Source organism: Echeneis naucrates, chromosome 1 (assembly GCF_900963305.1).
Source record: "Echeneis naucrates chromosome 1, fEcheNa1.1, whole genome shotgun sequence".
Lineage (NCBI taxonomy): Eukaryota > Metazoa > Chordata > Actinopteri > Carangiformes > Echeneidae > Echeneis > Echeneis naucrates.
Window position 1 is genome coordinate 3,441,311 of NC_042511.1, and position 26,916 is coordinate 3,468,226.

General features: G+C 40.7%; 2 protein-coding genes and 1 long non-coding RNA gene across 4 annotated transcripts; 1 reads left to right on the forward strand and 2 right to left on the reverse strand.

Annotated features, from left to right (window-relative positions):
* Window positions 1-1,806: 1,806 nt before the first annotated feature.
* Window positions 1,807-9,221, reverse strand: gpr108 (G protein-coupled receptor 108). Its single transcript, XM_029497383.1, has 18 exons — window positions 8,817-9,221; window positions 8,443-8,565; window positions 7,786-7,836; window positions 7,551-7,642; window positions 7,388-7,458; window positions 7,120-7,295; window positions 6,985-7,047; window positions 6,803-6,904; window positions 6,593-6,726; window positions 5,351-5,426; window positions 5,137-5,210; window positions 4,933-5,050; window positions 4,720-4,850; window positions 4,305-4,348; window positions 4,160-4,209; window positions 3,652-3,735; window positions 2,982-3,103; window positions 1,807-2,119 (listed from the first exon to the last, which is right to left on the reverse strand). Exons 1-18 carry the CDS (start codon window positions 8,916-8,918, stop codon window positions 2,032-2,034), a joined length of 1,701 nt encoding a protein of 566 aa, XP_029353243.1. The 5' UTR covers window positions 8,919-9,221; the 3' UTR covers window positions 1,807-2,031.
* A 1,308-nt stretch (window positions 9,222-10,529) lies between these two features.
* LOC115048708 (uncharacterized) lies at window positions 10,530-12,262 on the reverse strand. Of its 2 annotated transcripts, none has more exons than XR_003841089.1 (3): window positions 12,139-12,262; window positions 10,914-11,199; window positions 10,530-10,802 (listed from the first exon to the last, which is right to left on the reverse strand). It is a non-coding gene; the product is annotated as an uncharacterized LOC115048708 (long non-coding RNA). The 2 variants fall into 2 exon arrangements; XR_003841090.1 differs by lacking the exon at window positions 12,139-12,262 and adding an exon at window positions 11,977-12,101.
* Window positions 12,263-13,276: 1,014 nt separating this feature from the next.
* LOC115048533 (vascular cell adhesion protein 1-like) lies at window positions 13,277-18,738 on the forward strand. The gene is made up of 7 exons (XM_029510073.1): window positions 13,277-13,481; window positions 15,186-15,381; window positions 15,709-15,787; window positions 16,775-16,913; window positions 17,000-17,329; window positions 17,550-17,777; window positions 18,041-18,738. The coding sequence occupies exons 1-7, from the start codon at window positions 13,427-13,429 to the stop codon at window positions 18,109-18,111; spliced, it is 1,098 nt and encodes a 365-aa protein (XP_029365933.1). The 5' UTR covers window positions 13,277-13,426; the 3' UTR covers window positions 18,112-18,738.
* The last annotated feature ends 8,178 nt before the right edge of the window (window positions 18,739-26,916 follow it).

Consider the following 26,916-nt stretch of genomic DNA (forward strand, 5'->3'; position numbering starts at 1 on the left):
CTGCTGCCCACCTCTGGACACAGTTGTTGGTCGGTAAAAGAAATGTTTGATGCTGAATTTTTGCAGAGCGGTGAGCAAACAACACTGGTTATTCAGTGATGGCAAAACTTCCAACACTTCTGTTGATCATTGTTGGTCATCGTATCAAAACAACAAATAAGAGATTTTGTGTGAGCGACTAGCTAGCATATAAGCCTCCTTACCACAGATGGATATAAGGAACACGACACAAAGCCTCCTGCTGTCAGATATGGGAGTGGCATCATCTGGCATCTTGATTCTCACTGTGTAAGTGAATAAACAGATTTTCCTAAATTTGGAACTAATCTTCTGAATACACGCAAAAACATAAATAAAGCATTGTTTCATAAATACAAACAAGAGCTTCATTTGAGACCTTTCCAGAACACCAGCTTTATTGTGACAGTTCAGACAAACAGCCCTCTGTAAACAGCACAAAACCTTCTTCCTAATGGTTTGTCGTCTGTTGACTCTTCGTCCTCCCAGGTAACCAACACTGAAAGTCTGGAGACACATTAATAGTTTAAAAAGCACACAGCTCTGTCCGCCTATACAGGAACGCCTGTGGTTAAATCTCAGTAGTCTTCCTTTGATTCCTAGTCTTTACTCGCCCCCTCTGTCTGTTGAAAGAATCCAAAAATCTTAAACTGTAGCTGTCTGCTGTCTGAAATATCGTCTATAAAGCTGCTATGAAGTTCTTATGAAAGTTTTATGTGCCTCCTTTTGTATCAACAGTCGTCTTCTGTAAATTATTTACAAATGGCCATCTCACCTACTTGGCTGCACACATTTCTGATCTTTCGTCAAACAATAGGTCACAAATAATTAATAAAACTAGTTTCACACCAAGATCAAAAAGGTAAAATCAAAAAGCAGTTGAAAATTAGGTCACTTCTCTGCCCAGATTGGCACAAATGCCCCACAAAAAAAAAAAAAAAAAAAAAAGAAAGAAACAAGGCCGTTGAATAAAAGAAGTTGGGCCACTGCTCTAGTTGTTTAACACACTGATCCAAAAAAAAAAAAAAAACAAAAAACAAGGTCAGCATGTCACCATCTGGGCTGAATTCACAGACACGTGAGTCAACTTCAACACACTAAAGCTTAATTACAGCAGCGATCCACATGACGGACTGGGAAGAACTCAAACCTCGCCAACATAAACAATAATACTGAAATATAACATTTCAATATGCAATAAATCCATATATTGAAATATGCAACCACTTCCATCCATATACATATATATCTCAATATATAAATCAAAAAAGTAACAGTGTGAATTGTGTGGTGGTGAAGTTGTATTTTAACTGATGGGACATTTCTGACCCCTGAATATTGGGTGAGAGAAACAACTTGTTTAGTTCGTTGCCTAGATTTTTTTATTTATACTGATTAGCCTTTTACCTGAGTACGGGGTATTGTTTCCGAAGGAAAAAAGCTGTTCGTGTTCAAATCTTGTGTTGACTCACATTCATTTTCTCACACACACACACACGAGGTCTCACATCATACATGTAAAGTATACAGCTAAGAGGCTCGCAGAAGTACTGTTTTAAATAGCCGATATAAACACACCCAAAAGAAAGACTTTCTCTAAAATTCTGATAATTATCTTTGGAGAGAGAGAGAGAGAGACAGAGAGAGAGAGAGAGAAAGAGGGAACGAGGGGGGAACTGTAAAGAACATCAGAGCTCTTTCCTGAATTTCCACTCATCCTTGTGGTGGGAATCTGTCTCCTCAAACTGTTCAGAGTTTCTGAGTGGAGTGTTTTTAGGAAATGGAGCGCATCCAACAAAGTTAGTGTGTGGTGTTTGTTTTTTTTTTTTTCTTTTCTTTTTCTTTTTTGCATAGCCAGACAGTGGTCACGCCACCTCTCCGGAAGTGGGACCTTTTGAAACTCCTGCAAGAAGGAGAGCTTCAGAATGACAGTTGACAGTGTGTGTGGGGGGGGGGGGCAGACTTGGTCCATGGAAACCCCCTTTAACCAGCCAGCCAGTTGCAGCTTCCTGCTCAAAAGGTGGACTCTTTCTGGCGCTCACGTCCGTTAGACGTCTTCTTCACTTTGGAAATTCCCTCCAGTGCACCTGACTCAGTCACTCTGAAAACAGAGACAGACTTTAATTTCTGAAGTCTGTGTAACATTCGGTAGTTTGCATACATTTGGCTGATTTTCCTAAAATCTGGTAAATTAACCTGGTTATTGTTGCATTTGGATTCAAATGATTATGAAACAATTTTCACACTAAGAAATATAAGCTACAATAAAACAGATCCAAGTGAAATATGCACCCTTTGTCCATGGCATTATCATACTTCCTGTTTATATTAGCAAAAGAAACTTAGAAAGATATCTCAGCTATTAATTCCACAAGAAACAAGGTTGAGCTACAAATCAAAACCCAAGACTAGATATTTGGTGACACAAATATACAGCATGGCTTCTTCACTCTTAACAGAATAAACCCAGAGGTTTCTGAAGAGCAGCTTTGAAGCTCGGAGCAGGCTGCTCTGCTGTTGCCATCTTGGCCTGACTCAGCTGAACTCAACTCCTGGATAATTAAGAGATGGGCCAAGATATGGGGCCTGTAGGGAGATAAGACTCATGGAGCTTTGTGGCAAAGTGACCATGCCCTTACTGTGCAGAAATGTACGTGGGCGGAGTTGGGGATGAGTTATAACGGGAAATAACGGGGGGAATTCTATGTGATGCACTTTTGGAAACAGCCTCAAGTGGCCAGTACAGGAACTGCAGTTTTTGGCAGTGCCTTCATTTTTTAATACTTGGTTATTGCTTCGTTTGCACGCACTTTTCTCCATTTTACAACACAACCAAATACAAGAGCGGATGCATCCTGTGTAAATCTTACCACCGTTTAAGATTGAAAATCCATATTCTGGAAATAAAGGTAAAAACAGTGTGGTTCAATGAGTGTGGGTACACGCAGATCGTGCGTACTTACACTTCATCCATCTCGACATCCTCCTCGTCCTGAGGAAGCTGCAGGTAGGGGTTATTGGATGCTGGTCGGAACTTGTAGCCCGTCATCACAAAAAAGATCAGCGTGGACACCTCCACCAGGAACTGAAGACACATGAGATAGTGAGTGGTGCGTTCAATGGAAGATGGTAAACACATTATTTTGACAAAAGGGTGAATACTGCTCCAGTCATCTTGGAGCCCAACAAATACCAACAATCTCAAAGTAACAAAGTTACCAGGACAGATTTTTAACAAGAGGAAGCTTTGTTGGATCCAATAAACAGATGAGCTCTATGTCACTTCGTCCAAATGTAAATCTTACTTACTGTCTTGCCAGTGACTCTTAAAGTTGACATGAAATTCAAAAGGTGGCATCATTTGATCAGCGTAACCTGATTCCTGTAATGCTGTCACTATCCCATAAAACCTTTGAGGACACTAACTGTGTTCTTCACCATTTGCTGGTAGAGGCTGGTTAATGTACAATCTGTCTACAAATCAAAATCAAAATGACGCACACGTTCATAAACCTTTCAGCCAATTATGCCCAGTCATTGCCGAGTCAGACTACAGCACAGGATGTCTTTTACCTTTACAAACCAGTCTTCTTTAGAGTAACGTCAGATTGTTATTGTATGTTGCTGTCTTACCTCATAGCACCACTGCCACTGGAACGGCATAGTGACCTTGAGGAGAATGGCTATGATCCTCGTAAAGTAGATATAACATACAATCTAAACAGAAGAAAACAGAATCAGAGAAATGAAACAAAATTGGTTGTGTTGCTTCAATTAATATAGTATATCAACAGTTTAGCTATCTTTTATCTTTTCTCAAGGTTTGCAAAGGTGGCATTGTGACACAGTATGACATTATCTGAGATGTGAAACAGCCACAAACAAAGTTCTTATTGTGGCTGTGCAGCAGTGACTCTGCTGAATGAGAAGCATGGGGTGGCCGTGCCAAACACTGTGACTCAGTATAATTCACTGTAAGAATAATGACCGCTAGAAGACAAAGAAAATGTTTGCATCAAATGCAATCTATCATAACAATGGTGTGTTAACAATTTCAATTTCACTGGCAGTCCAGTAAAGTCAGACAGATGGATGGATGACTGATGGCAGAAGTGAAAGAATGGGCTGAACTCGCTCTTACCATCACATAATAATGACGGAAGAGTTTGAGCTTCTCCAAATTCATGGCAGCTGAAAGAGACATGAACCAAATTTAATTGTAAATGAATCATCAACTCTTCAAAAATACTTTATGAATTCATGGGAGTGACTGATAAGGCGTTCACCTTTGCCATCGGTGCTTGAAGCCTCTTGTAGATGGCGGATAGACCTATAAAAACAATTTTTGTCCTTTGATAAATACATTTATCAAAGGGCATTCTAATAATTGAATATTGATTAATTTAGTTGTCATGTTTACATTTCTATTTTACATATATTTTTGAACAAAGTGGAGTCTATTGTTCTCATATAGCCCATCATCCCAACTAACAAACTGTCATTACGGCATTACTTTTTCCTGTCAACCACCTTCTTATTGCTGTGAGTTTCATACATTTTTTGCTACAAAATGTATTAAAATGTGCCCTTTCTGGAACTATACAGAACCTATAGGGCTTCAGTTACCTAGACATCTCAAATAACCTTGGTGGAAAACTGACGGTCAAACTGGAGGAACCACAAAGACAGACACACACTGACCAGACAACAGGGAAAAGGATGGCTCCGCAGCAGATGAGGTCAACCAGGAAGAGGATCTCTTTCCACAGATAATAATCACTGGAGCCTTCCTCTGTAGACTCGATAATGATGTACGCAACATTAGCCAGGACCTGCAGGGCGACAAGTCAGCACATCACCAAGAGAAATCCAGTGTGAACAAGCACAAGCAACTGCTCTCTGAAGCACACACACCTGCAGTGGGATGACAATCATGAAGATCTTTTTCTCCTTGTCAGACAGGATGTATTTAACAAAAGCCCAGCCGGTGCCAATCAGGGCCAGTGTGATGAACAAGAGAGCCCCTTTGAGCCTGGACAGCACATCAAGTGAAACCCACATCAAAAAGTAGATAAATCACATAAACTGCACTTGACATGCTGGAGAAATTGTACTTACAGGTGTGTGATGTAATACATGACAGCCCAGCCTTCAATAGTATGCCCTTTGGTGTTGATGAAATGAAAGTTGATCTGAGGGATATAAAAAGAGGCTCCATTAACAGACCAAGCAGCGTGATGTAGAATGAACACAATAAGCAGTATGAAAACAATAAAAACAAAAAAAAAAAAGCAAACACAAGATATGTGATAGGATGTGGTGGTGCACTTACACTATGGAAAACCAATGACATGGACTTGGTGAAGGCCAGAGCACTCATCAGCCAGTGGATCTTAAACACACTGTATCTGCAAATGAGAACATAGGGGAAGATGTTCAAACGATTTGCACATCAGAGAATCTGTAACACTCAGGTGAACCATGTTTCTTAGTTCTGAGGTTCAAGTGTGTACACATTCTCAGCTTACTGATATGCTAGCATGTTAACACAACAGAGAAAATATATTTATGTAGCTATGGATGCGTGTGAAATTGTTCATTTTAATTTCCTCTTCCTTGTGCACCACAGCCTATTAACCTGCATATATATTTCAAAGAACAATTTCAATTTCACAGTGGCTACATTTTCACGACTTAATTCTGCTGTTCTTTACCATCTGCTTTTCTAGTTCAGGCTAATACACCAAGCACACTGAGTTAACACTAGGCAAAGTAAGAATACTGCAGTAGCTGGGCAGCACTACAATGTTCAGTCAAAAACAAGCAAACTAAACTTCAACATGAACTTCATAGCGCTACAAAAAAAAAAAAAAATAAATAAAAACCCATAGCACAATAATCCAAAATGTTTCAATAGCACACCTACATTAACCCACTCAGGTTTCCTAGCAAAGCTACAACAGTTACTGCAGAAGAACCACAGAGCAACCACTTGTTCACTTGCTCCACCTGTTTAGAAAGACTTGATCTCTGTTTTGTTCTGTTTTTTTTGTATGTTTTTGAGGCAGTCATCTAATATATCTAATCTAGATCTAATATAACCAGTCTCTATAATGTCTATAATGTTGATCTTTCAGCTTTTTACCTATTCAAGGTCGCCACAGAAAGTCAGCTTCCTGTGACTTGCATGCTTTGATTTGGCTACAGTTTTATGCCGGATGCCCTTCCTGATGCAACCTCAAGCGGGCAGGTGATGTCGCAACCACGATAGTAAATGGGGAGACTGAAGTTAGTTAGTTATTTAAACTAAATAAAAATGGTGAGCATTAATATACTGCTGGGTGCAATAAGATCAAAGCAACATATTGCTCCACAAAAGGCACAAGCATGGCTGTTCTGTTTCAACAGAATTATGTAGGTCCTGCTTTAATGTGGTTACGGTGAGTGCATGCAAAAGCATGTCTTTCCTTGCAATATAAAGTTATTTGCCATCTCTGAAAACAGAAGATGCTATATATTGTTTCACAGGAGTCTCAGCATTTATATCACCATGTCTGTATGTGTGTGTGTGTACCTGTGCTTCAAGAGTGTGTACACCCAGACCATGGCAGCAACAAAGAAGACTCCAGCCATGCAAATATAAAGACGAGACAAAGGAATTTCTGGTGCTGACAGGTAGCCACCTGGATTCTTCTCTGTCACTTCCACCTGCAGACAATACGCTAAAGTTAACAAATGCAGACACCTTAACAAAGACACAGAATCAAAAATAAACTCAGCTTACGGTGAATGAGTAGGGCAGTTTAACTCCAGGCAGCCTGTTATTGCAGTTGTGGAACTTGAGGCTATACAGACCCTGTGCCAGCGAGCCGATTACCATGTGGAACTGAGGAAGGAGAGACAGGAACCTTTAAACAACAGTGACTCCCATCAAATATTTCTTCCGTTTGAAAAAGGACTACTTACACTGAAGTTGTAGGAGTTGTTAACTTTGCCCAAGGCCAAAATAACTTCTTTGGTTTTCTCCAGCTGAAAGGAAATACTGATTAGAAACTGATTCCATCACTAGATCACAAAGATAGAAACAGAAACGCTCCTCACATAGAATTTATTTTCATCCACTTTTTCAGCTTCTCCAGAAACTTTTGCTTCTGGCTGCTCCTCTGTCTTTTCCTTTACAGGCGCTGCTTCCTTTTGGCTCTCAGCCTGCTTATTGCCTGGCTTTTCTGCATTGGTCTCTGGTTTAACTTCAGGAGCCTCTCTGGCTGTCCTCTGACCTGCAGGAAACACAATGGACAGCCCGGTCATTCATTTTGATTTTAAAATATGACTAATTATATAAAAGAGGAAAAGTGTAATCAACACAGACCTTTAGTTTTATCAGTCTTTGGCTCTGCTGTTAGCACATTGTCTTTCCCACTGATAGCTTTCATAGTGACACTACACAAACAAAACACACATTATAGCGTCAACCTTTGTCAGGACACAGCATTGCACACGTCTGCTCAACACCGGTACTGAAGTGTACAAACCTGAGGTTGTCTACATTGATAAGAAACAGAATGAGAGGCTCGTTGTTGGTCGGCTCTTTCAGACTGAGTGGGCATGCTTCATTTTCCTCAGGCTTTTGGGGTAAAAAAAAAAAAAAAAAAAAAAAAAAAAAAAGAAGTTTGTTTTTTTTTTTTTTAATTGAGAGCATCATAGTGAATTATTAGTGAAAATTTGTGAAATAGTTGATCAGAAACATTTAAAATTGGATGTACTCACCGTTAAGGTCAATATCCCGTTCACCCGTGACCTGGAGAGGGTGAAGCCAATCTGAACACAAGAACTGTGGTCAGTGATTGGCTGAAATTCACATTTCCATTGCTCTCAAACTGTTTCCAATCAATAACATCAATGTTTACTATGTTTACTTTAAATGGGAACATAAACAGGACATCTGAACATCTTGTACAACTAACAAAGCAGCCACTGAGGGCAAATCTCACTCTCACTTTGCACTGCCTCCTTTAAATCTATTTAATAACCATTTAAAATCAAAATTTACAGTCAGATTTCCAATTATGTCTCTGAGGGCCACTGTTGATGCTGAAAATAATTTTATGATAATCCAACCTGCTGTTGAGGCCTTCCTTGATAGTATTACAGTTTGCTTTTTCTTTTTTAAACCAGCAATGATTCTCCTCCCCATCAGTGAAATGTTTTCTGTAGCAATGTCTGCACGAAATATAATATCATGCATAAAAACTGACAGGGAGGATTTCATTACTATTAAGCAAGTGGTGGTGGTGGTGTGTGTGTAAACTTTTACTTAGTCATAAAACAGGAACAGTGCATTAAAATAAGCATTCACTTCTTTTTTTTTAGCACATTTAAAATGATTTTTCAGACCAACCAGCACGGAAACAAACACTTGTTTACCGGATAAGTGCTGTAGTTCATCCGTGGATCGCTGTGGAGGCGCAGAGAGGTCAAGTTCACATCCAGAGTGCCGTTAGCATAGAAACCAAAATTGTTGAGGTCGACTGCGAAACGAGTTTCATTCTGTGAAAGGGGAAGAAAAAGAGGCAATGGGCCTCTTTATTTATAATGTCCGTTCAAGGATACTTTCACTCTTCTTGTCTTCTTTTCTTTTTAAATGATCTACCTCAAGCTAAGTGTCATAGTTCAGAAGGTGACACAGTGTGTGACATCAAAGCTAATTAAATTTCACTAGCCGGCTAATTTAAAAAAAATGCTCCCAAACAGCGTTAGCTTCCCCAGCTAGCCGCCCCCCACACACCCCACATCCTCACCTCCAGAGTGAGCTTGTGTATCCTTGCTTTGCAGCCGTGCAGCATCAGCAGCAGGAGGAGTAAATATCCAGCCAAACCACAACCTCTCTGGACCTCAGCCATCACCGGGCAGTAACCGAGCTGCTAACGGCTCCTCACAGCTAATGTTAGCGGCCGACGAGCCTGCCAGATGGCTGAAGAGCGAGCTAGCTTAGCGGTCCTAAAAATAAGCTCGGCGGGTTCGTTTCTTTATCTTTGGTTTATTTGTATATATCCTTTAAATTGTTGTTATTAACTTCGCCGATTTTGAGTCGCTTGCTTTCAAATCATGACCGCCAGTGTCGGTGTTTTCCGTTTATGTTGTGCCTTCATCGCGCAGTTTACAGATGGCAAGATCACTTCCTGGTCCGGAACCAGGAACGAAACATTGGCCAAGGTCCGGGCCGTGACGTCACCTGGAAGCGGAAGCTGAACAAGCAGCTAAGAGTGGCTCGTAAACGTGAGAAAGCTGTTTTTAAACAACCCCCCTACATGAAACCGCCGGTGGCTGTGTGTGTGTGTGTTTTTTTTTTTTGTCTTTTTGTTTTTATTGTTTTCTTCCCGCCGTCCTGACCACACTTTGTCGCGTTGTCCTAGACTTGGTCACGTGGTGCGCCAGCTTCCGCCTGAAGCGCGTTCGGCCGGAGGGATGCCCCACGTCACGTGAACGCATCACTGACACGTGGAGCTTCAGTTTGGGGTTGTTTATTCCCATCTGAATGTGTACACACACACACACACACACACACGATCAAAATAACTTTTTTAATTTGTCTTCTACCCGAAGTCATCACTTCATTAATGCCCCCACAATCGGAATTATTTTATTAATTAATCAGCTGAAGTTCTATTAGTTGATTAATCAATTACCAGCTTTCACTTCTGGTTTGCCTCTTAATTATGGCGAAGCCTGTAATTGGAGCAGTTGTTCGGTTGCCAGATCCAGATTGATAAAAATCCTCCTCCAGCATAGCACTCCGGCCGTAGTTAAACTAACCTTACATGGGGTCAGGGCAACAACTTGTGTTGGGGCAACTGCTGACTTCCCTGATACACGAGAATGGCATTGTTACCACACCATCTAGTATTCAAGAGCTGAAATCATTAGATGATATTAATCTTTCAACGTCTTTTTACAATGAAGCACTGGTGGGGAATTAAGAGTTTAAATGGGTAATTCAGGTGTGCAAAATTGTATTATTATTTTTTAAGAATAATAAAAAAAGATTACTGGTTCATATTTATCTGTCCTGATTATTCAGCTTGATTGGTTTAATATCAGCAGATCTCATCAATGAAAGGAGAGACAACTGTTCAAAACCGTAGCACAAAAACTTAATGTGTCACCTGGGAGGCCACATAAATGTGGCCCTGTAGCGCCACCTGCTGATATCATGAGGAAGCAAACGCTTCTCAGTGGCAGGAATTTGTATGAATTTGGTCTTGGTTCCTGGTATTGTGCATGTTAGTCCACTGCTGTGATTTATATGACTTTTGAATGGAAGTTAGCAATTGTTAACATTATTCCTATTGCCTGTTCCTTAGTAGTTATGTCAGGTCACAGACTGTACATGTTCTTATTGTGTCTTTCCACGGGACTGGACCAGGTGGTTTGTAACCTTATACGGTTTTTCATTTCTAAGACTTTTAGTAAACTCTGTGTGAGCAAATGGTTTAGTGAATATACAAAACAAGAGAGGTCACACGGCTTTTATTTTATATAAAATGACTGTTACACTGGCCTGATTTGAAGTCATTTGTTTAAAAAAAAATGTAATTCAATTCTTAAAAATTCATCAACATATTAATTTCTGTTGATGGTTATATTCCATGTTCCAGTGGAGGAACCAGTGATTGCCGGGGCGAAGACCAGACCTCCCTGCTGAGCAGACAGTGTAGTAGGAGCAGCAGCAGCAGCCGAAGGTGCTGTGGTAGAGGATGAAGTGGAAGGCCCAACACCTTTACCTGCTGCAGTTGATAAAAAAAAATAAATAATAAAAAAATGGACGTGTAAATACACATAAATAAAGTCTGGAAATAATCTGGCTTTTGATTCACAGGCAAATTTAATAAACTCACCATTTACTGCACTTTCAAATGATGCTTTTAATCTCTGCTTAGCTTCGTTCATTCTCATCCTCCCCAGGATCTCAAGAGTGAGGGTCACGGCGGGCTCTTCGCAGTACCTCTGGATCATCTCACTCACAGTTTCTGTGTGGGATGCACCTGCCGGGAAACTCCCAGGAAATTTTTTGAAGCCATCCAAGATATTCTGACAGAGGTACCACTTAAATTTGTCAAAGTCTTCTTTTTTCAAGTCCTCCAAAGTGTTCAAAATGAGCTCTGCAATCTGCATTTCTGCTCACTGAAATGGGAGAAGATGGGAGATTAGCTTGTCTTTAAAATAAGCGTCACTTTTTATTCAGGGACTATGTGTGGTAACCGATGGCTTTATTACTAGTTAAATAATCATTCATTCTGATGCAGAACTGTGGTGTGTATACGTCTTTTTACAGAGCTCTGTAATTCACTGAGAAGGTGACATTACCTTTCTGACATATGAGACATAGCTGCTGAAACTGGGCTGCAAAAGTTTAAAATTAGTGACAATATTAAGAGATCAAGTGTGCAGCTGGTGCTGATGGTGATAGATGAGTTCTCTCACCTCTTAAAATTCAAACAAAGAATATCCATAAGTCATCTGTTATTACAAATACACCAACAAGTTCTTAAAGTCCAGTAAAAATACTGGACTTACTTTTTCTGGACTCATAATCGAATCAGCAGATGTAGAAAAAAAAAAAAAACGGAAGTAAAAAAACAACAACAACAAAAAAAACAAAAACAACCTACTACATCTACAGTTGTTGCATTACATTTATTACAGGTATTTGATGATTTTTGACTCCTCGTTTTACTGAGAAAACTGAACTTCACGTGTAAAGTCACAACGGGGGCCTTTTTACAGCATTTTCTTAAAACCGAGTAGACAATGTTTCGTGCGTAAGAGGGATTTTTCGCAAACTGGCAACCAGTAAATTATCTATTAAAGTGAATACGTTGATTAGAGTATAAAACGTTTTCCTAACATAAAAAAAAAAAGAATGATGCCAGAGGTCCTTCCTAGCGTTAACGGATTCACCTCTGGATCCGTAGGTCTACATGTGAATAGGTCTGGAGAACCCATCTGAGTTCAGCCATGACAGATAAATTCTTCATTAACGCTGTTATAAGAGCAGATCAGGACCAGGACCAAAGCACAAAAACAACCCGGAACTAAGGAGGATAATCCAAAAGGCCTCACCTTCTTCAAAAATGCTGAGGAAAAGTCTGAGAGGGAAGCGCTTTCGTTTTGAACCAGGAAGTGTGTGAGACGTTCAAGGACGTTCACGCAAGAGTTAATTTGAGTGCTCAGTTTCAACCAGCTGCTGAAAACTGGCCAACATCTGGAAAACTAAACCAGCTAAGCTTGAGTCCTGCAGAGAGCGTCCACAAAGTCCAGGACTGAAGACAGAGACAGAGAGATTAACAGGATTAATATAACTCCAAATTAAAATGAACACAAATCTGTGTCTGCGCTGGTTTTATGGGACTGTGGTTAATCTACAACTCTGTATTTAGTTTAGACTTCTCTGTGCTCTTTTATTTTCTATTTTTTGTCCGTTTATAACAACCCTTTTTGTGTCTGATAAACAATTTAACAAATCTTTAGTTGCAGCATTGATTTGGTTTATCCTCGAATATGTTCCTGTGACCTTTGGTGGAGGCATCTCAGTGACAAACTGCGCCAACATCTTGGTCCTAATACTGTCTTAATATGCTTGTATTCTCTGTCAGGCGACCTTAGGTGACCTGAAAGGCGCCATGTAAATAACATGTATTATTATTAAAGTCAGTTTAACCAAATTGTCCACTGTTAAATCAAACAGCGGCCTCCCACAGCTGAGCGGCATGCTTAAGATGCAGACAGGTAAAAAAAAAAAAAAAAAACAAAAGAAAACAAAGCAAAAACGATAAGCTGAAGGAAGTTTTAATGCTCCATTGAGCTGATCATTCACGTGAACAGGCTGTTTTTTTATCGATCATTTAAGATTATTGATCATAGCTGATATGGAAAAGATTACTTTTAACAACATGATGGACACGACACTGAAAAGAAACCACAACTGTCTCCGGGCACATGAGGCCTGATTTACCTTCGCTGCGTAAGTGCTCTCTCTTTCAAACACACACACACACACACACACACACACACACACACACACACGGTCATTCTTGCCCTCCATGCCTCAGCACTACACTGCATTATTCTTGACCCTCCCTTCCTTCCTCCCTTCATATACCAACAGAATACGCCCATGGTGGGTTTCAGAGGCCACAGCAAAGGATTTGCTGATTATAAGTTTCAAACACACACACACACACACACACACACACACACACCCACACCCACATACCCTTATAAACCAGGAGGACACAGTGTTTCCTCATAAGTCTTAGACTGTGTCACGGCCAATATCACACAGCCAGTAACGCGTGTTTGAGAGAGATATCAGCAGCCAGCATTTCTGCGCCGGGGAAACTGAAGAAGGATGTTTGTTTGTGGTTGGCCAATCACGCTTGTGCTGTTCCGCCTCTTCGGCCCAGGTGAGTGTCATGACAGCTACACACAATTCTTCAGTATGAAAGTATGACAGAGGAAACCAGCTCATACAACAATGGCTCTTTTTTCTGCTGCATTTTTCACACAGCTTTGTTTAGTTTCATTTTAATGGAAAAATTAAAAATAATGTAAAACATTTAATTTGCAAGATAAAAATTAGCTCCAGTTGGAGCTATAGAATCAAAAGGCTTGTTGTGAATGCATCAATAATGGTAGTAAATGTAATTCAAAAGGAAAAATAATAATCCAGAAGTAGAATATTTGAAACACTTGATGGTGAAACGGTCCATCAAACATGTCAGTCATGATGAATTAAATATATATGCAGCAAATTATCTCATACTTTCACTCTTTATTAGTTTTTTTTATTATTTTTATTTTTCTGTTCTGGGGTTTTAAAATATCAGACGTCAATTAATCAGTTTTTTGAAGCTTTTTGCTTTATGATGAATGATGAATAGACTCAACTGGGCAGCAGTCGCATTAGGCTCATTTTGCAGAGTGGCATGCGGGAAACATACCTATAAATTTTGACAGCTGGTATGTTGACACACACACCAGGGAGCTACTGTGAGTGAGATCATCTGACAGGCAGGAGAACAAGCACAGGATTCAGTGAAACAATAGTCAGAGAAAAGAGAAGGGAGTTCTTTTGACTTGGGCAGGGTGTCCTTCCTTCCTCAGAGGAACATACTGGGTGTATTCAGGGCGCTACCAAACAATGGTTCACAATAGATCAGCTAAAAAGAGTATTATTTCACGAGATGGCAAAATTCAATTGACCCTTGACTGTGCTATGCTAGGAAAGGGGGGAAATTACTCAGAAGTTCATACAACTCACCGCACCAAGACAAACATCTGCACAGACATAGTGTGCATTTTTCTAACTGGATATTGAATAATATTTGAGCATGAATTGATGCGGCCTTCACCAGTTCAGCTCAGTTTGGTAAAGAATCCTTGAATTTGACATATTTGACATTTATTGGACATTTTTGATGTACGGTTGTGTGAAGTGGTTAATGTATTACCTGCAGTAGATGATAGTTGGATCTGCTTGCTTCCAGTTTGAAGAGGTAGGTGGGAGGAGAGCTGAAGCGGAGCGATGCGCCTAACGGGGTCAACAGAAAACTCATTTAAACCCCTTAAAAGGTTCCCACCTGGAGAGCCAGCGTCAGTTAATCTGTAGGGTTGGTTTTTAATATTTTAAATGCTTTACACTGCTGTCAAACAGTCTCTTCCTTTGAAACTACACCACCACATGATTATACGTAAGCTCTCCCACAGCCCACACAGCATCATGCCAGAGATCAGACAGACCAGACTTCTCTGTCAGGTGGCCTTCAGCGTTCCTAGCAAAGCTATGGGCTTTAAAAGCAACTTCCCCAACACTGGTTTTACAGGAATCAGTGATGAAACAGGAAGGAAAGGCCTGTTTGATTGGGAAGATAAAGTGGTGAAAATATTCAAAGTAACAGCCTGCACTTCAACTGCTTTTGGCTTTTTTTTATTTTATCCAAACAGCTGCTCTAAACTGAGACACCAATCTGGTGAAACACAAACTACAGACAGGCAGCTCACACAACCACACGTCAGAAAACACAGAAATCTTGTCCTGTTTTATCTTGAATTCAATATTAATATGTGACTCACTGTGTCTTTCTTCCTTTCCCGCTCCCGGACCTCAGCTACCTCATTCCCTTTTTCCACTAACACACCTGCTCCGCCTCTGTCATCACAAATCTTACCTCCCTCCACCTTTCCTTCAAATCACCCCTCTCTCCCTTCTTCTCTTACCCTCTCTCCCCCCATCAGCGGCCCTAAAGAGCCAGAAGAAAGAGTTCACTGCCCTCTGACGATGTCGCCCAGCAGTCTGGTGGTCAGGTATGGCACAGTGGCCCATTGGCTTAGTGAGTTAGAATTTCAGAAATGTTTTATGTGCCTTCACTCCTTACTTGAAAAAGAATTGATAAATAAATGTCTTTTGAGTAGAGTATTACGCTGAGAGTGAGCCTTTTTGCTTGTTTAGCAGCTGTTTAAGATGAAGAAAAGGGTGGGAGCCGGTCAAAAATCTGCCCAATTCAGGCAGCAAAAACACAAACAAGTATTGCAAGCAAACATGCACAGCATTTGCACTGACCTGGGAAATGTACTTAGCTTTGTGGCTTTGCAAAGAGTGAGACTAATTGTGTTATTACTCTCCCATCACAGATTTGGAGATCCAGTCGCTGTTAACTGCTCTCTGTCAGAGACGGGCTCTTCTCTTGTTTTGGGCTGGGCAGTCCAGCAGGTAGGGCAGTCTGTATTGTTGACTACACGACTTGAGTGATGTTAAAGGTCCCACATTCTGTCATTGAAGTGTTGATATCAACAGGAAGACAATCTAAAGATAACTTCACACTCCTCTGCCAGGCTCCTCTCTCGGCCTCCTGTAAAACAGATTGGCAGAGTGATTAAATAATAAACAGCAGATTTCAGGTAAACACTCATAGAGACTAAATCTCTAATAAGGTTGGATTGATTATTTTATTCTCATTCTCTGAATCCAAACTGTGTGCAAAGTTATGCCACGAAATCAATAAAGAACCTAACCCTGCGTAAAAACAGACATGAAAATCTCACATAATATTCTACTCATTATATTCAGGACCTTAAACACCTCGATGGTGCCTGATAGACGTTTGACCCTGCTACAGCTAAAGCTACTGTTAGTCAATCTAAAGTTCCACACACACTCAAAAACAGAACCATTGTCCTGCAAAATACTTGGCTTGCCATCATTTATCATTTTTTGTAGATGCTTTGCATTTGATGTGTGAGGTGCCAACCCTCAATGGTATCTCTTTAACTTGCGTTGATACAGGCGGATCAGCTGCCATAGTGTTTTCAAACTGTAATTATGGATGAGGTTTTGGACTTTACTGTATCGACAGGCCAGGTGGCGTCACTCCAGGCCAGATGGGTCGGAGGGGACATGCTGTCTGAGTGTTCTGGGTTGTTTCAGGTCACCTCCCAGTTAGACAAGCACGGAGTATCTCCTCAGGGATATTCTCAGTTACACCCACAAGATTTTTTTTCCATTGTTACCTTAGAAAAACGATAAAGTGCCTCTACTTGGGACACCACACCCAGAGACTCTAAGAAGGTTGGGCCAAGATGTTTTTGTATTTTTTTTTTAATGCAGGGTTGCGATTTAAGATTACACTGGGAAGGTACTTCTAATCAGCTAGTGGACTACCATGAAGATAATGCAATTTGTGACCTTTTACAACTTCAGGATTTTCAACAGACCACTGTGGACAGTTTTCTGGTCTGGACTTTGGACAGGATGAATTCATGGAACATCGAGGCTGTGTGTTTTGCACTATTGGAAGTAGAAGGGCAGTGCCAGATGAATCTCCCTGCAACAGTCTACAGTGAGTTAATCATTTTGTTGTTCCCACGTGTTAGGAGGTGTGTCAAGCTTTTTCTGTGGCTGACCTGTCTCGATTTGTCTCCACAGGTCCTCCAGACAGCGTGTCCATCAGCTTTGTTGATCACTCTGGGCCGATGTCTGAGGGTCGTCCCTACACTCTGCAGTGTAAAGTGCAGAATGTAGCTCCTGTTAAAAACCTCACTGTGACCTTCTACAAAGGACAAACAGCACTGGGTCAACAACAGTCCAACAACACCAATAAGAAACCAGTGAGTGAGACTTTCACGCTGGACATCAGGCCCAGTAAAGAAGATGACGGAGTCCAGTTCTGGTGTGAAGCCAAGCTGGAGCTGGGACCTGAAGGACCAAAACCACCTCCAGTGGTGGAGTCACAAAAACTCAATGCCGTAGTCTTCTGTGAGTGAAAGTGCCAGAACTTATCACAACACGTTGCATCATTTTTACCTTTGAAGATTTTTACTGTCCACCTCCCTTCTTATTTCCCCTCTATCTCTCTTGGGTGTCTTTATATCTTTTTCCTCTTCAATGTGCCACTTCCTCTCACCCATTTCCCTGTGTAAAACACATCTACTGTCTTTTCCTCCACTCCCCCTTGTGATTTTTTCCTTTATCTCAGTCGGTCCACACCTCATTTGTCCCTCAAAACTGAAGGTGAAAGAAGGAGAGAGCTTCCCCTGCGAGGTGAAAGGAAAGCCTCGGCCATCAGTGACCTGGTACAGAGACGGGCAGGTGGTCGCTCTGCCCGCTCACTCAAACAGAAAACATGCAGGGAAATACACGATTTGGACAAAAGGGCTGGGACAGAAAAACTTCACAGTGGAGGTGGAAGTCCTTTCTGGCAGAGGTAGGTTTCTCTACATGGTCATAAAATTAATCAATTTCCAACAGAAATGGAGCAGCTGAGACCTAACGGAACTATAGTCGCTCTAAATATGTTTGGCTGAAATTATCCAAACTTTGTCAACACCCAAAGTTGTTCTTCCCAAATTTTCTGTATTCTTTGTAACGAGGCAATCAGAAGAGGACTGGAGTTAATAAAAATCTAATTAACTTAAATGTTTTTAATACAGCTGATCAATGGATTCATTTGTTGCTTCTTCTTTCTAGGAACCACAAATTGCTACACGACATATATTCCTGTGGCTGTCCTGTTCATTCAGATGATTTTCCGGCTGTGAGGATCACGGTGTGGTCTGTGTCTCTGCAGTATGTTTGGAAAATTGCTCATACTGTGAGAAACATTTGGAGATGTTTCTTTTTCCAATTCATTTCCTGATGTCTACGCCTTAGGAAAAGTTTAACAGAGTTAGAGAATTGTTTCATTGTGCCATCTTAGAAACCAAGTGAACATTTTTCTAAACAAATTCTCTCAAATCGGGTTTGAGATGCCAAAACTGGGTTTTCTGCAGTCACCCTGACTGTAACCTTTAAAGTCCAATATCGAAACACTTTTGTTGGACAAATTCTCTCAACATAGAAGTATAAAAGAGACTGTTGGATAAGCCAAAAACAAAAAAGGACTCCTGCAAATGGGGAGAGGGAAACATGAACTTTGCTTGAGAGCTCTTGCCCTGGTACATATCTCTTCTGAGGTCTCCATGCAAGCCACAAATGCACCACAAAAATCTGATTCTCATCTCGAAAAACTAAAATCTTACTTGCACAGCTCTGGGAGAGTGGGCTCACCCCCCATCGCTTTCTAAATGTTGTTGACAACCTTTTGAAGACAATGTTGTGTGTAAATAGTGCTGCACAAGGTCTTTCTTTACTGAGACTGCAGTTGTCTGTTGTACATTAAAAACAAACCCACCATCCATCCAGCTGCAGTGTTATTGTTTTACACACGAATCAAGCAGCCCCATACATTTTGAGTAACAGTTTCCAAAAAAAAAAAAGTGCATGTGTGAAACTTCAGCCCTGCCAGCCACATGCTCATACAGAAACCAAGATATAGGCTATAAACATTGGTATAACAACATAATCTCTTTATTTATTCATTCTGAGAAAGAGAAAAAGCAAACAAACAAAAAGCTATCAAATCCAGAACAGTAGATTTCTGAGTTTTGTCAGCTTAATTTTGGGCAGTCAGGTCACTAAAAGTACAGCTTGTTCTTTCATTTCCACAGATACTTTCTCACTTTGTTTGTGTTCCTGATGACATACCAAGCTAAACACAACTAAAGACGCATTTTGAAAAGAGAATTACAGATGGCGTTCGTGACTCATTATCTCACGCACTTTTTGCCGCTGCCCTTTTAGTATTGCAATCCGGCCATGCAGCCACGGAAAGAGCGCCGACCTAGAAAGGACATTAAAAAAAAAAAAAGTGTCATTTTTTAACGAAAATATCACATCACCACTGATGATTTCATGACGGCAAGCATCAGCATTCTCTCAGCTTTTACATTTGGCACAATATTAAGTAGTTTGTTCCTGAGCTTTCAGCCACACCTACTTCACAGCAGCATCATCATCATCCTTTATGGGACATTTTGTTGAGTTTGAGTTGACCCGTAATGCTCCTTTGATTTAACTCGCTGAAGGTAAAATATTAAATCCCTAAAATAGACTTTTAAACACTCAGCCAGGCAAAATAAAATGCAAAATATTGAAACAAACTTACTGTTTCATTGTATGATTACATCAGAGCCATCAGAAATGACTGTCACCTGGCCGGCGTCCTCATGCCCTGTGAAGTCTGCCGCTTGCAGTAGCTGCGGAAAAATAACCTGACATACCCCAGTCACTGGGAAACCGCTGACGGGGCTGGACTGAGGGGGTGGAGGAGGCAGAGGGGGACTATTAGTGTCCACCTCAAAGCTCCAGCGCTGAATTGAATGTTTGTATTTTGCAACAGCTGCTGCTAGAAGCTCAGGGGAAATTCTGAAAGGCTGCTCTTGAGCCAATGCTTGATCAGCAAGGAGATCCAGAAGGGAATGAGCTGCAGCAGATGCGGCGTTGACCTGAGGTGCACCCGACTCCACAGGTATGAAGGAACCAGCATCCATTGGTGCACCTTTTTTACCTTCCATCCTCTTAGAGCCTGCTGCTTCCTTCTTCACAGCACCAAGCGGCGTGGAAGTGGAAACATTTGAGCCGTCAAAAAAAACGTCATCTGTTTCTTGGGGTAGTTCCAACATTGTGGAAGCGCTGCTGATAGACTGCTTCTTATCCGATCTGGCCTTCTTTACACTGGAGAACACGTGAGACAGTTTCGATGCTATTCGAACTGAACGGATTGAACGAACTGTCGAACTGAACGGATTACTTACGGCAAAGAGGTGAAGAGGCCTAATAATTTCCTGCTCTCTCTCATCAGTGCCCTAAAACAAAAGTGAAGAAAGGGCATATTTACACATACAATGACGTGAAAAACTAAATGCACAATTGATTTAATCAAAGAAATTTACGGCCTCTTAGAGACATTTAAGTCTGTGTATACATTTCGCAGCACGAGCTTAGTATACGTGACATACCCAGATTGCATCCACCCCTTTGGCCAAAGCTGTTTGACTTCACTGTCCAGCAGCATCTTGAGGTAATCCTCCAGCTCCTGGCTCCCTTTCCTTTCATTTTTAAATCTGTCCATCTTTGGCCGTAATACATGACACAAGCACTCCCTGCATGAGAGAAAATTTGATCAAATGTTCACAAGGCTGTTGATGTTAGTTATGTGCTCAAATACTGCAGGTTACTCAAATGACACTTTCTCTTGAGTTCTTGTCTTCACATATCTTGTTGATCTCATGTAGCGATCTACTGGTCTTATGTCTGACCTGATCTCCTCGTTCCACTTGAACAACTTCTTAGGTCCTCCTCTTTTGCCACCTCTCTCTTCCATATTGTCCTCTGGGCCAGCTTTCACACTCTGCTTGCCCTCATTCAGCTCCTGTGCTGCCCTGAACACAGGCATCCACACAGTTCAATTTTTTTTAATTTTTAAAAAACATCATTGTACAAAAACAGTCCTTTAAAAGCAACCTCTTCAGGTTTGGAACATAATGTCAGACAGTTTACTAAATTACATTTGAGGAAAACAGTCCTCTGCATTGTTTTTTGGTTTTAAGCCGCAATTGTTAAATTTTGTGTCTAGTTAAGTGCAAGTTAAAGTCGTCATAGGGCACCTAGTCAGCTACCACCCACATTTTCCCTTTGGATTATCAAAGCATTTCTGATTCTACTTTCCACACCAGCACGGAAAGTAGCCCTACAGTAACAACTCCAAGCACCTTGTGTGCCAAACTATTCCAATGCATCATATAATCAGCTACTTATTAGATGCCATCTAATAAGGCAGTATGATGAGAAGTACCTCGGCGTGTTCATCTCTGAGGATCTGACCTGGACTGCACTCTTTAGTATATAGTTATTTAGCAATTTATCTTGTTTTGTCTTAGGCAGTCTAGGGTTAGGAACATTTCACTCCATGTCACCTTGTAACTGTGCCTGGGGCAAATAAAGCAATCTTGAGCTCTCACAGCAGAAAGGTTTTAAGAACTCAAGTGAGATGATAAAAGAGCGATTAATGATTTCAGTGCTGGACTGAGATTCAACCCCTTTATGAAATTAAAAGTACATTTTTTTTTTAGACTTGGCTCATCATGATTTTAATTCTAATTTCGGCATCGGTCAAACCCCAGGAGGCTCCATGAAATCACAACAGTAAAAAACACTCATCACCCAGGAACAAATGCTAGTGAACTTACCTTGAAGCCTTAATTTGCTCATACGCTTGGCTGCTCGCTTGGTAACATGCTATCTGTTCAGGCATAGCTTTGCCAATGGCCTCCTTAAGTTTCTGCATCGGATCCACCACATCAGGGGACTCATTCTTATTGGTGTCAGACTCAGGAGGTTAGTACAACACAAAAGGCATGGCTTGAACAATTGGCTCCATCTTCACTTTAATAATAATAATAATAATAATAATAATAAAAACATTAAGCAGCCTTACTGTGTGTGAGACTAAAAGTTTCTTCACACGTTTGAGGAGCGTCTCTCTGCTGCAGGGCAGGAATGATGAAAGGTGTGTGTACACCTTGGAGCGCAACGGGCCACCCTGTTCCCGACACTGCAACTCAATACTGGACCATGACAGAGAGATCAGTCATCACAGTGCATGGCTCAAGACAAGGGCACAAAACTAAAATGGTGATAGCGACCCAGGTGGGTCAGTTATGGATGAGAGCAGCTCATCAAACTATCAAATGGTCTGATTGTATCTACAGCTGTCTGCTCTCAGTGAGCACTCCTGAGGTCAAAGCTGTGAATATAAATAAGCTCAATTTAGTATGACAACTCATTTAAAAACTGATTTCAAACAAGGAGGGAGGTTTGTTGCCTTGCTAACAGCTCTGTCAGACTGAAGGCTCCTTATGTAAATGAAAATAAAACAATGACTGGAGGCACCAGGAGGAAAAGTCAGACAGCACATACGTACCATAATGTGACCAGGAAATGCACCGAAATATCTCATCTTCTACATATCAAGAAGCGAAAACAGGACCAACTAAAACCAGTTACTGATGGAATTAGACCCTGAATGCTTCTCCAGAAGTGAAATTTGTCACACGCTGTTAAATACTACATGATTTCTGCTTTACTAATACTTGCTGTGCCAGTGATTGGAGTACTCACTCCAGCAGGATTGAGTTGATTTCTGGAGTGAAGAACTTGAGCTTCGACTCTCCCTCTGATGTTTTGGCAGCCTGAAAAATTAAAGCACATCATCTGTGCAGCCCTCCTGCGATTGTGCATTTACAATTGACGCACAACATCTGCATTTCAGTTTAAATAAGTTGAACTTACTGCCGTCAGTCTTCTGATGCTGTCCTCCAGCGCTGGGGTAAGCCCCTCTGGCAGTGGGGCGCATAGACGTGTTTGAGGAGAATTGGCTTCTGAGAGGAGCTGAATTTGTTCTGACTGAGTCTTTGGCTGCAAATTGGCCTTTGTATTTGGAGGCTGGGCTTGAGTCACAGGGTAAGCATTTGGTTTTGGTTGGAAAAGCTGCATCTCTGTCAGAGAATTTTTTGGTGACGAAGGCTCCTCACTGGCATCTAATAAAGAAACTAAATCAATATCAAAGTCCACAGTGCTGGCTGCTTGGATAAGAGCGTGGTCATTGGTTGACCCGATTAAGCTGAGGATGGGGTCGGTCAGTACTCCGCCTCCACCACCAGCAGCATCTGCTGGGGACAAGGGGATCGTGGGCACACCCATGATGCCAACAGCCTTCTGATTAGCTTTTTCCATTTTCTGACGTTCCTTCTCCTTCTCTCTTTGAAACTTTTTCAGCATGCTTGTCACGCTTAAAGTGCCAACACCCTTTTTCTTCTTTTTTTTCTTCTTCGTCTCTTCACTTTGTCCAATTTCAGACAAAGTGCTATGAAATCATTGTGCAGAGAGAGAATTGAGAAACAATTTAAATCAAATGTTCAGGCATCAGTGTCTAACTGGCTTTAGACAATCTATTAAATTGCTTTTGGAAGGCTGACCTTGACTTTCTGTCCATAGTGTTTTTCATCTCTCCATCTGCTTTGCACTGCTTCTTCTTTGGCTTATCCTGTCCACCACTAAGTTTACGTTTCTACAAGTGTAAGTTTGAAGGCATTACGTCTTCAGAAAACTATTGAAATTGAAAATTTTCTAAATAAAAAAAAACAAAACACTGGTAGAAGAACAGTTTTCAGAGTTCAGTCACAGCACTGAAAAATATCCATTCAATTTGATTTCTGTGCCTTGAGATGGAGGGGGCAAAAAAAAAAACAAAAACAAAAAAAAAAAAACTAAAAAGCATTACAGTCATACACTACTTACTTTTGACGGTGTGTTTTCAAGTGTTTTCTCTTCTCTTGTGAAGTCCTCAGTTTCACTCCCAGAAACCTGGCAGAACTGCAAGACGCCGGAGTTTACATAGAATCCACCAAATTTTGTTGTGAGGGAGGCTGGGACAAATTCATCATACTACAGAGAGCAGCCAGAAGAAAGACATTATAGTCTGATTTTAGTCATTTTTTCCAACCAGTCAGTGTTCAAGCAAATATATCTAGTCAGTGCTGAGTGAAATGAATTCCTCAGCTGAAAGAATAGAGGAAAGAAACAAGGGTTTAATACTACTATGTATGGTACTACTACTATGTCAGAACTATAAGATATAGACACGCACACACAATTTGCAGGAAAATTGAAAAATGATACACAGCAGTGGACTCACAGCCTCAGAGTTGTCGATGAAAGAATCCTCTTCATCATAACCGTATCCAATATCAATCAAGTCCTGAATGCGATCCTTCTTCTTATTAGGTTTGACACCCTGTAGTGAGAGGTAGTTTCATCTTTCCATGAAGAAGAATGATTTTGTACTAAATAGCTGAGGAAAATGTAGTTGTTGAAAAACAAATTAAAGTAAACCCTTTCTTCCCCCCTATTGAAAGTTCGAGTTTGGGAAATTACTCACATATTTTTCCTCTAACCTCCTTGCAATGGCAGCAACCTCATCATCATCTCTCCTCTCCTCCTCTTCAGATTTGTGCAGTGGGCCTTCATCCTTACAGCAGTTGAGCTTCAGGAAAGTTTTTAATGAACCATTTTATAAAAAAAATAAAAAAAAAAAAAAATAAAATAAAAAAAAAAATAATAATATATATATATATATATATATATATATATATATATCTGTATGCTGTTGCCAAAGTCAGTCATTCTTCTTTAATCATTGATTGAAGAAAAAAAAAAAAAAACTAGCTGCCACTAATTTTTGCAAGTAATACAATATACTTAATGCTTAAAAAATAAATAGAAAAATAATGATAATAAAAGTGATGTTTGATTTTTGGGAAATCACAGTCAACATGTGGAGTTAGATTGTTCTCTCCTTTTTTCCCCTCCTTGCTTTGCAGGATATTTAAGTTTGATCTCACTAAAAGATTAAAAATTAAATGAACTTAATCAGACTGAGCTTTTCCCAGCAGAGCTGCAGATTTAACCCACCTGGCTGTCAACAAGATGGCTGTAGCTGAACTCCGGAAAGTTCCGCTCGTCGGACTCAAACAGGTCGAGGACCAGCCGGACCGTGTCGGTCCCGGTCCCGGTCTCGGTCTCGGTCTCATCGGCTCGGCCTGAACCCGGTGTAATCGTGAGGTCCGAGGATGGAGGTCCAGCACAGGACACAGTGGTGAAGTGGACTCTCCGGGATTCAGCCATCACGGCGGGGACACACACGGAGCCGGAGGTCCGGCTTAGAGACGACACGGAGGACTAATCAGACAGAAATGGATCCAGGTGTGTCCGGTTACACACTTAAACAACAAAAAAACAAAAACCTCAAATCAACTGTTATCTTGTTTGGAGAAAAAAAAACGTGTAAGAGTCTAATAAAGGGAAGAATGTATCTACTAAAAGGAATTCAGATAAATCGGCTCATTCTGAGGGCTAACTGATGCTAAGATAATCGTTAGCATACGGCTAGCTACGAGCTACCTAGCCAAAAGGCTAACGACTGGAAAAATAAAAATAAAAATAAAAATAACCTACCTGCACATTTACACCTCAGTATTTATTTATCTCACATCTGTTTTGTTTACCACGAAGTGAGAACAAAAACTAAGTGCTATTGCATGTGAAAATGATAAAACTAGCAATCTTAGGAGGATTAACGTTGAGCATTTCCTTAGCATAGTAGCATCTTTAAGTTTCACCTGGTTGCCTGTTAGTGTCAAAAAACAGTAAATGAAAAATGGTGAACTTGTGTATTTTTATTTTATTTTATGGCTCAAATCCCAGTATTGTGAACACAGTATCTCAGTAACAGGAATTTGGCAGGGCTCGTAAAATTGAGGCAAGTTTATTGGTCAAAGGTCAAAGGTCAAGATCACCGTTCCCTCGCAAAACACTTCCCATCTCAGAGATACTTCCTGGGAAGGCTCATCAGGAATGACAGGTGGACTGATTAGAAATTGGTGGTCAAATGTGAAGTCTGCTGCGACCTCACATACTATGGACCGACTGACTGTACCTCTAAATGTTTTTAGGGATAAAGTGAAGACGTTTTAGCCGCGCGCCAACTCAGTGACAAAATCTGTGGCAGCCTGTCCCAGCTGTGAGGTTCCTTATACCTGAAAATCAAGGATCATGTGGGGGGATCCTTCCTGGCCAGGCCTATTCCAATATTAATTGCACGTGGGTAGTAGAAGCAACATGGCAGCAAACAATAGAAAGCCAGATAATTACACTTTTGAGTGAGGTTTTTTTTTTTTTTTTTTTGGGGGGGGGGGGGGGGGGGGGGGGGTGTTAGCTCTCCCTTTAACAGCTTATGGTACAAATGCTATAACCACAGGTCTGAGGAGAGAACAAGTGACTGTTGTTTAGGTTGCAACTCAACCGAACCCTGTACCCCCTTTTTTTTTTTTTTTTTTTTTTTTTTTAATAGAGGAGAGTTGCGTCCAGCTAAAAAATGTAATTCTTTCATTTATGTTGTGTTCACATGGTTCATTTTACCACAGAAACTTTATGAAACTAGCACACTTCACCTGTCAGGTCATCAATGTCGATAGTGAGAATGTGATCATTTTGGTGCTCTGGGAAATTGATTGCTGTGGTTTTCTGAATAAAAATTGAATTTTTCTGTCTTATTCATTATCAAGAACTGTTCAATTTTGTTTTGTTTGCAGTGTTTCAGGACCTGCAGGGTATGTTGTCCACCACAAGGGGACGCTGTAGATCCATGAGGGAGAGCAGAGGACCCTGTGACTGAAGGAAGCATAAAATTTTAGTGAGAGTTTACCTGAAATTGAACATTGACAGCACACATATATATTATTTCACGATTAAAATGTGTGAATATGTGTTCAGTTCATAACATATAAAATTAAAACATCAGTGATAATTATTTAATCTACAACTGAAGGCTAATTTTCAATTCCAGTGCTAATTTGAGACAGTCTTGCAGAGAGTCATGTCATCTGATGTGACGGCCTAACAGCAGC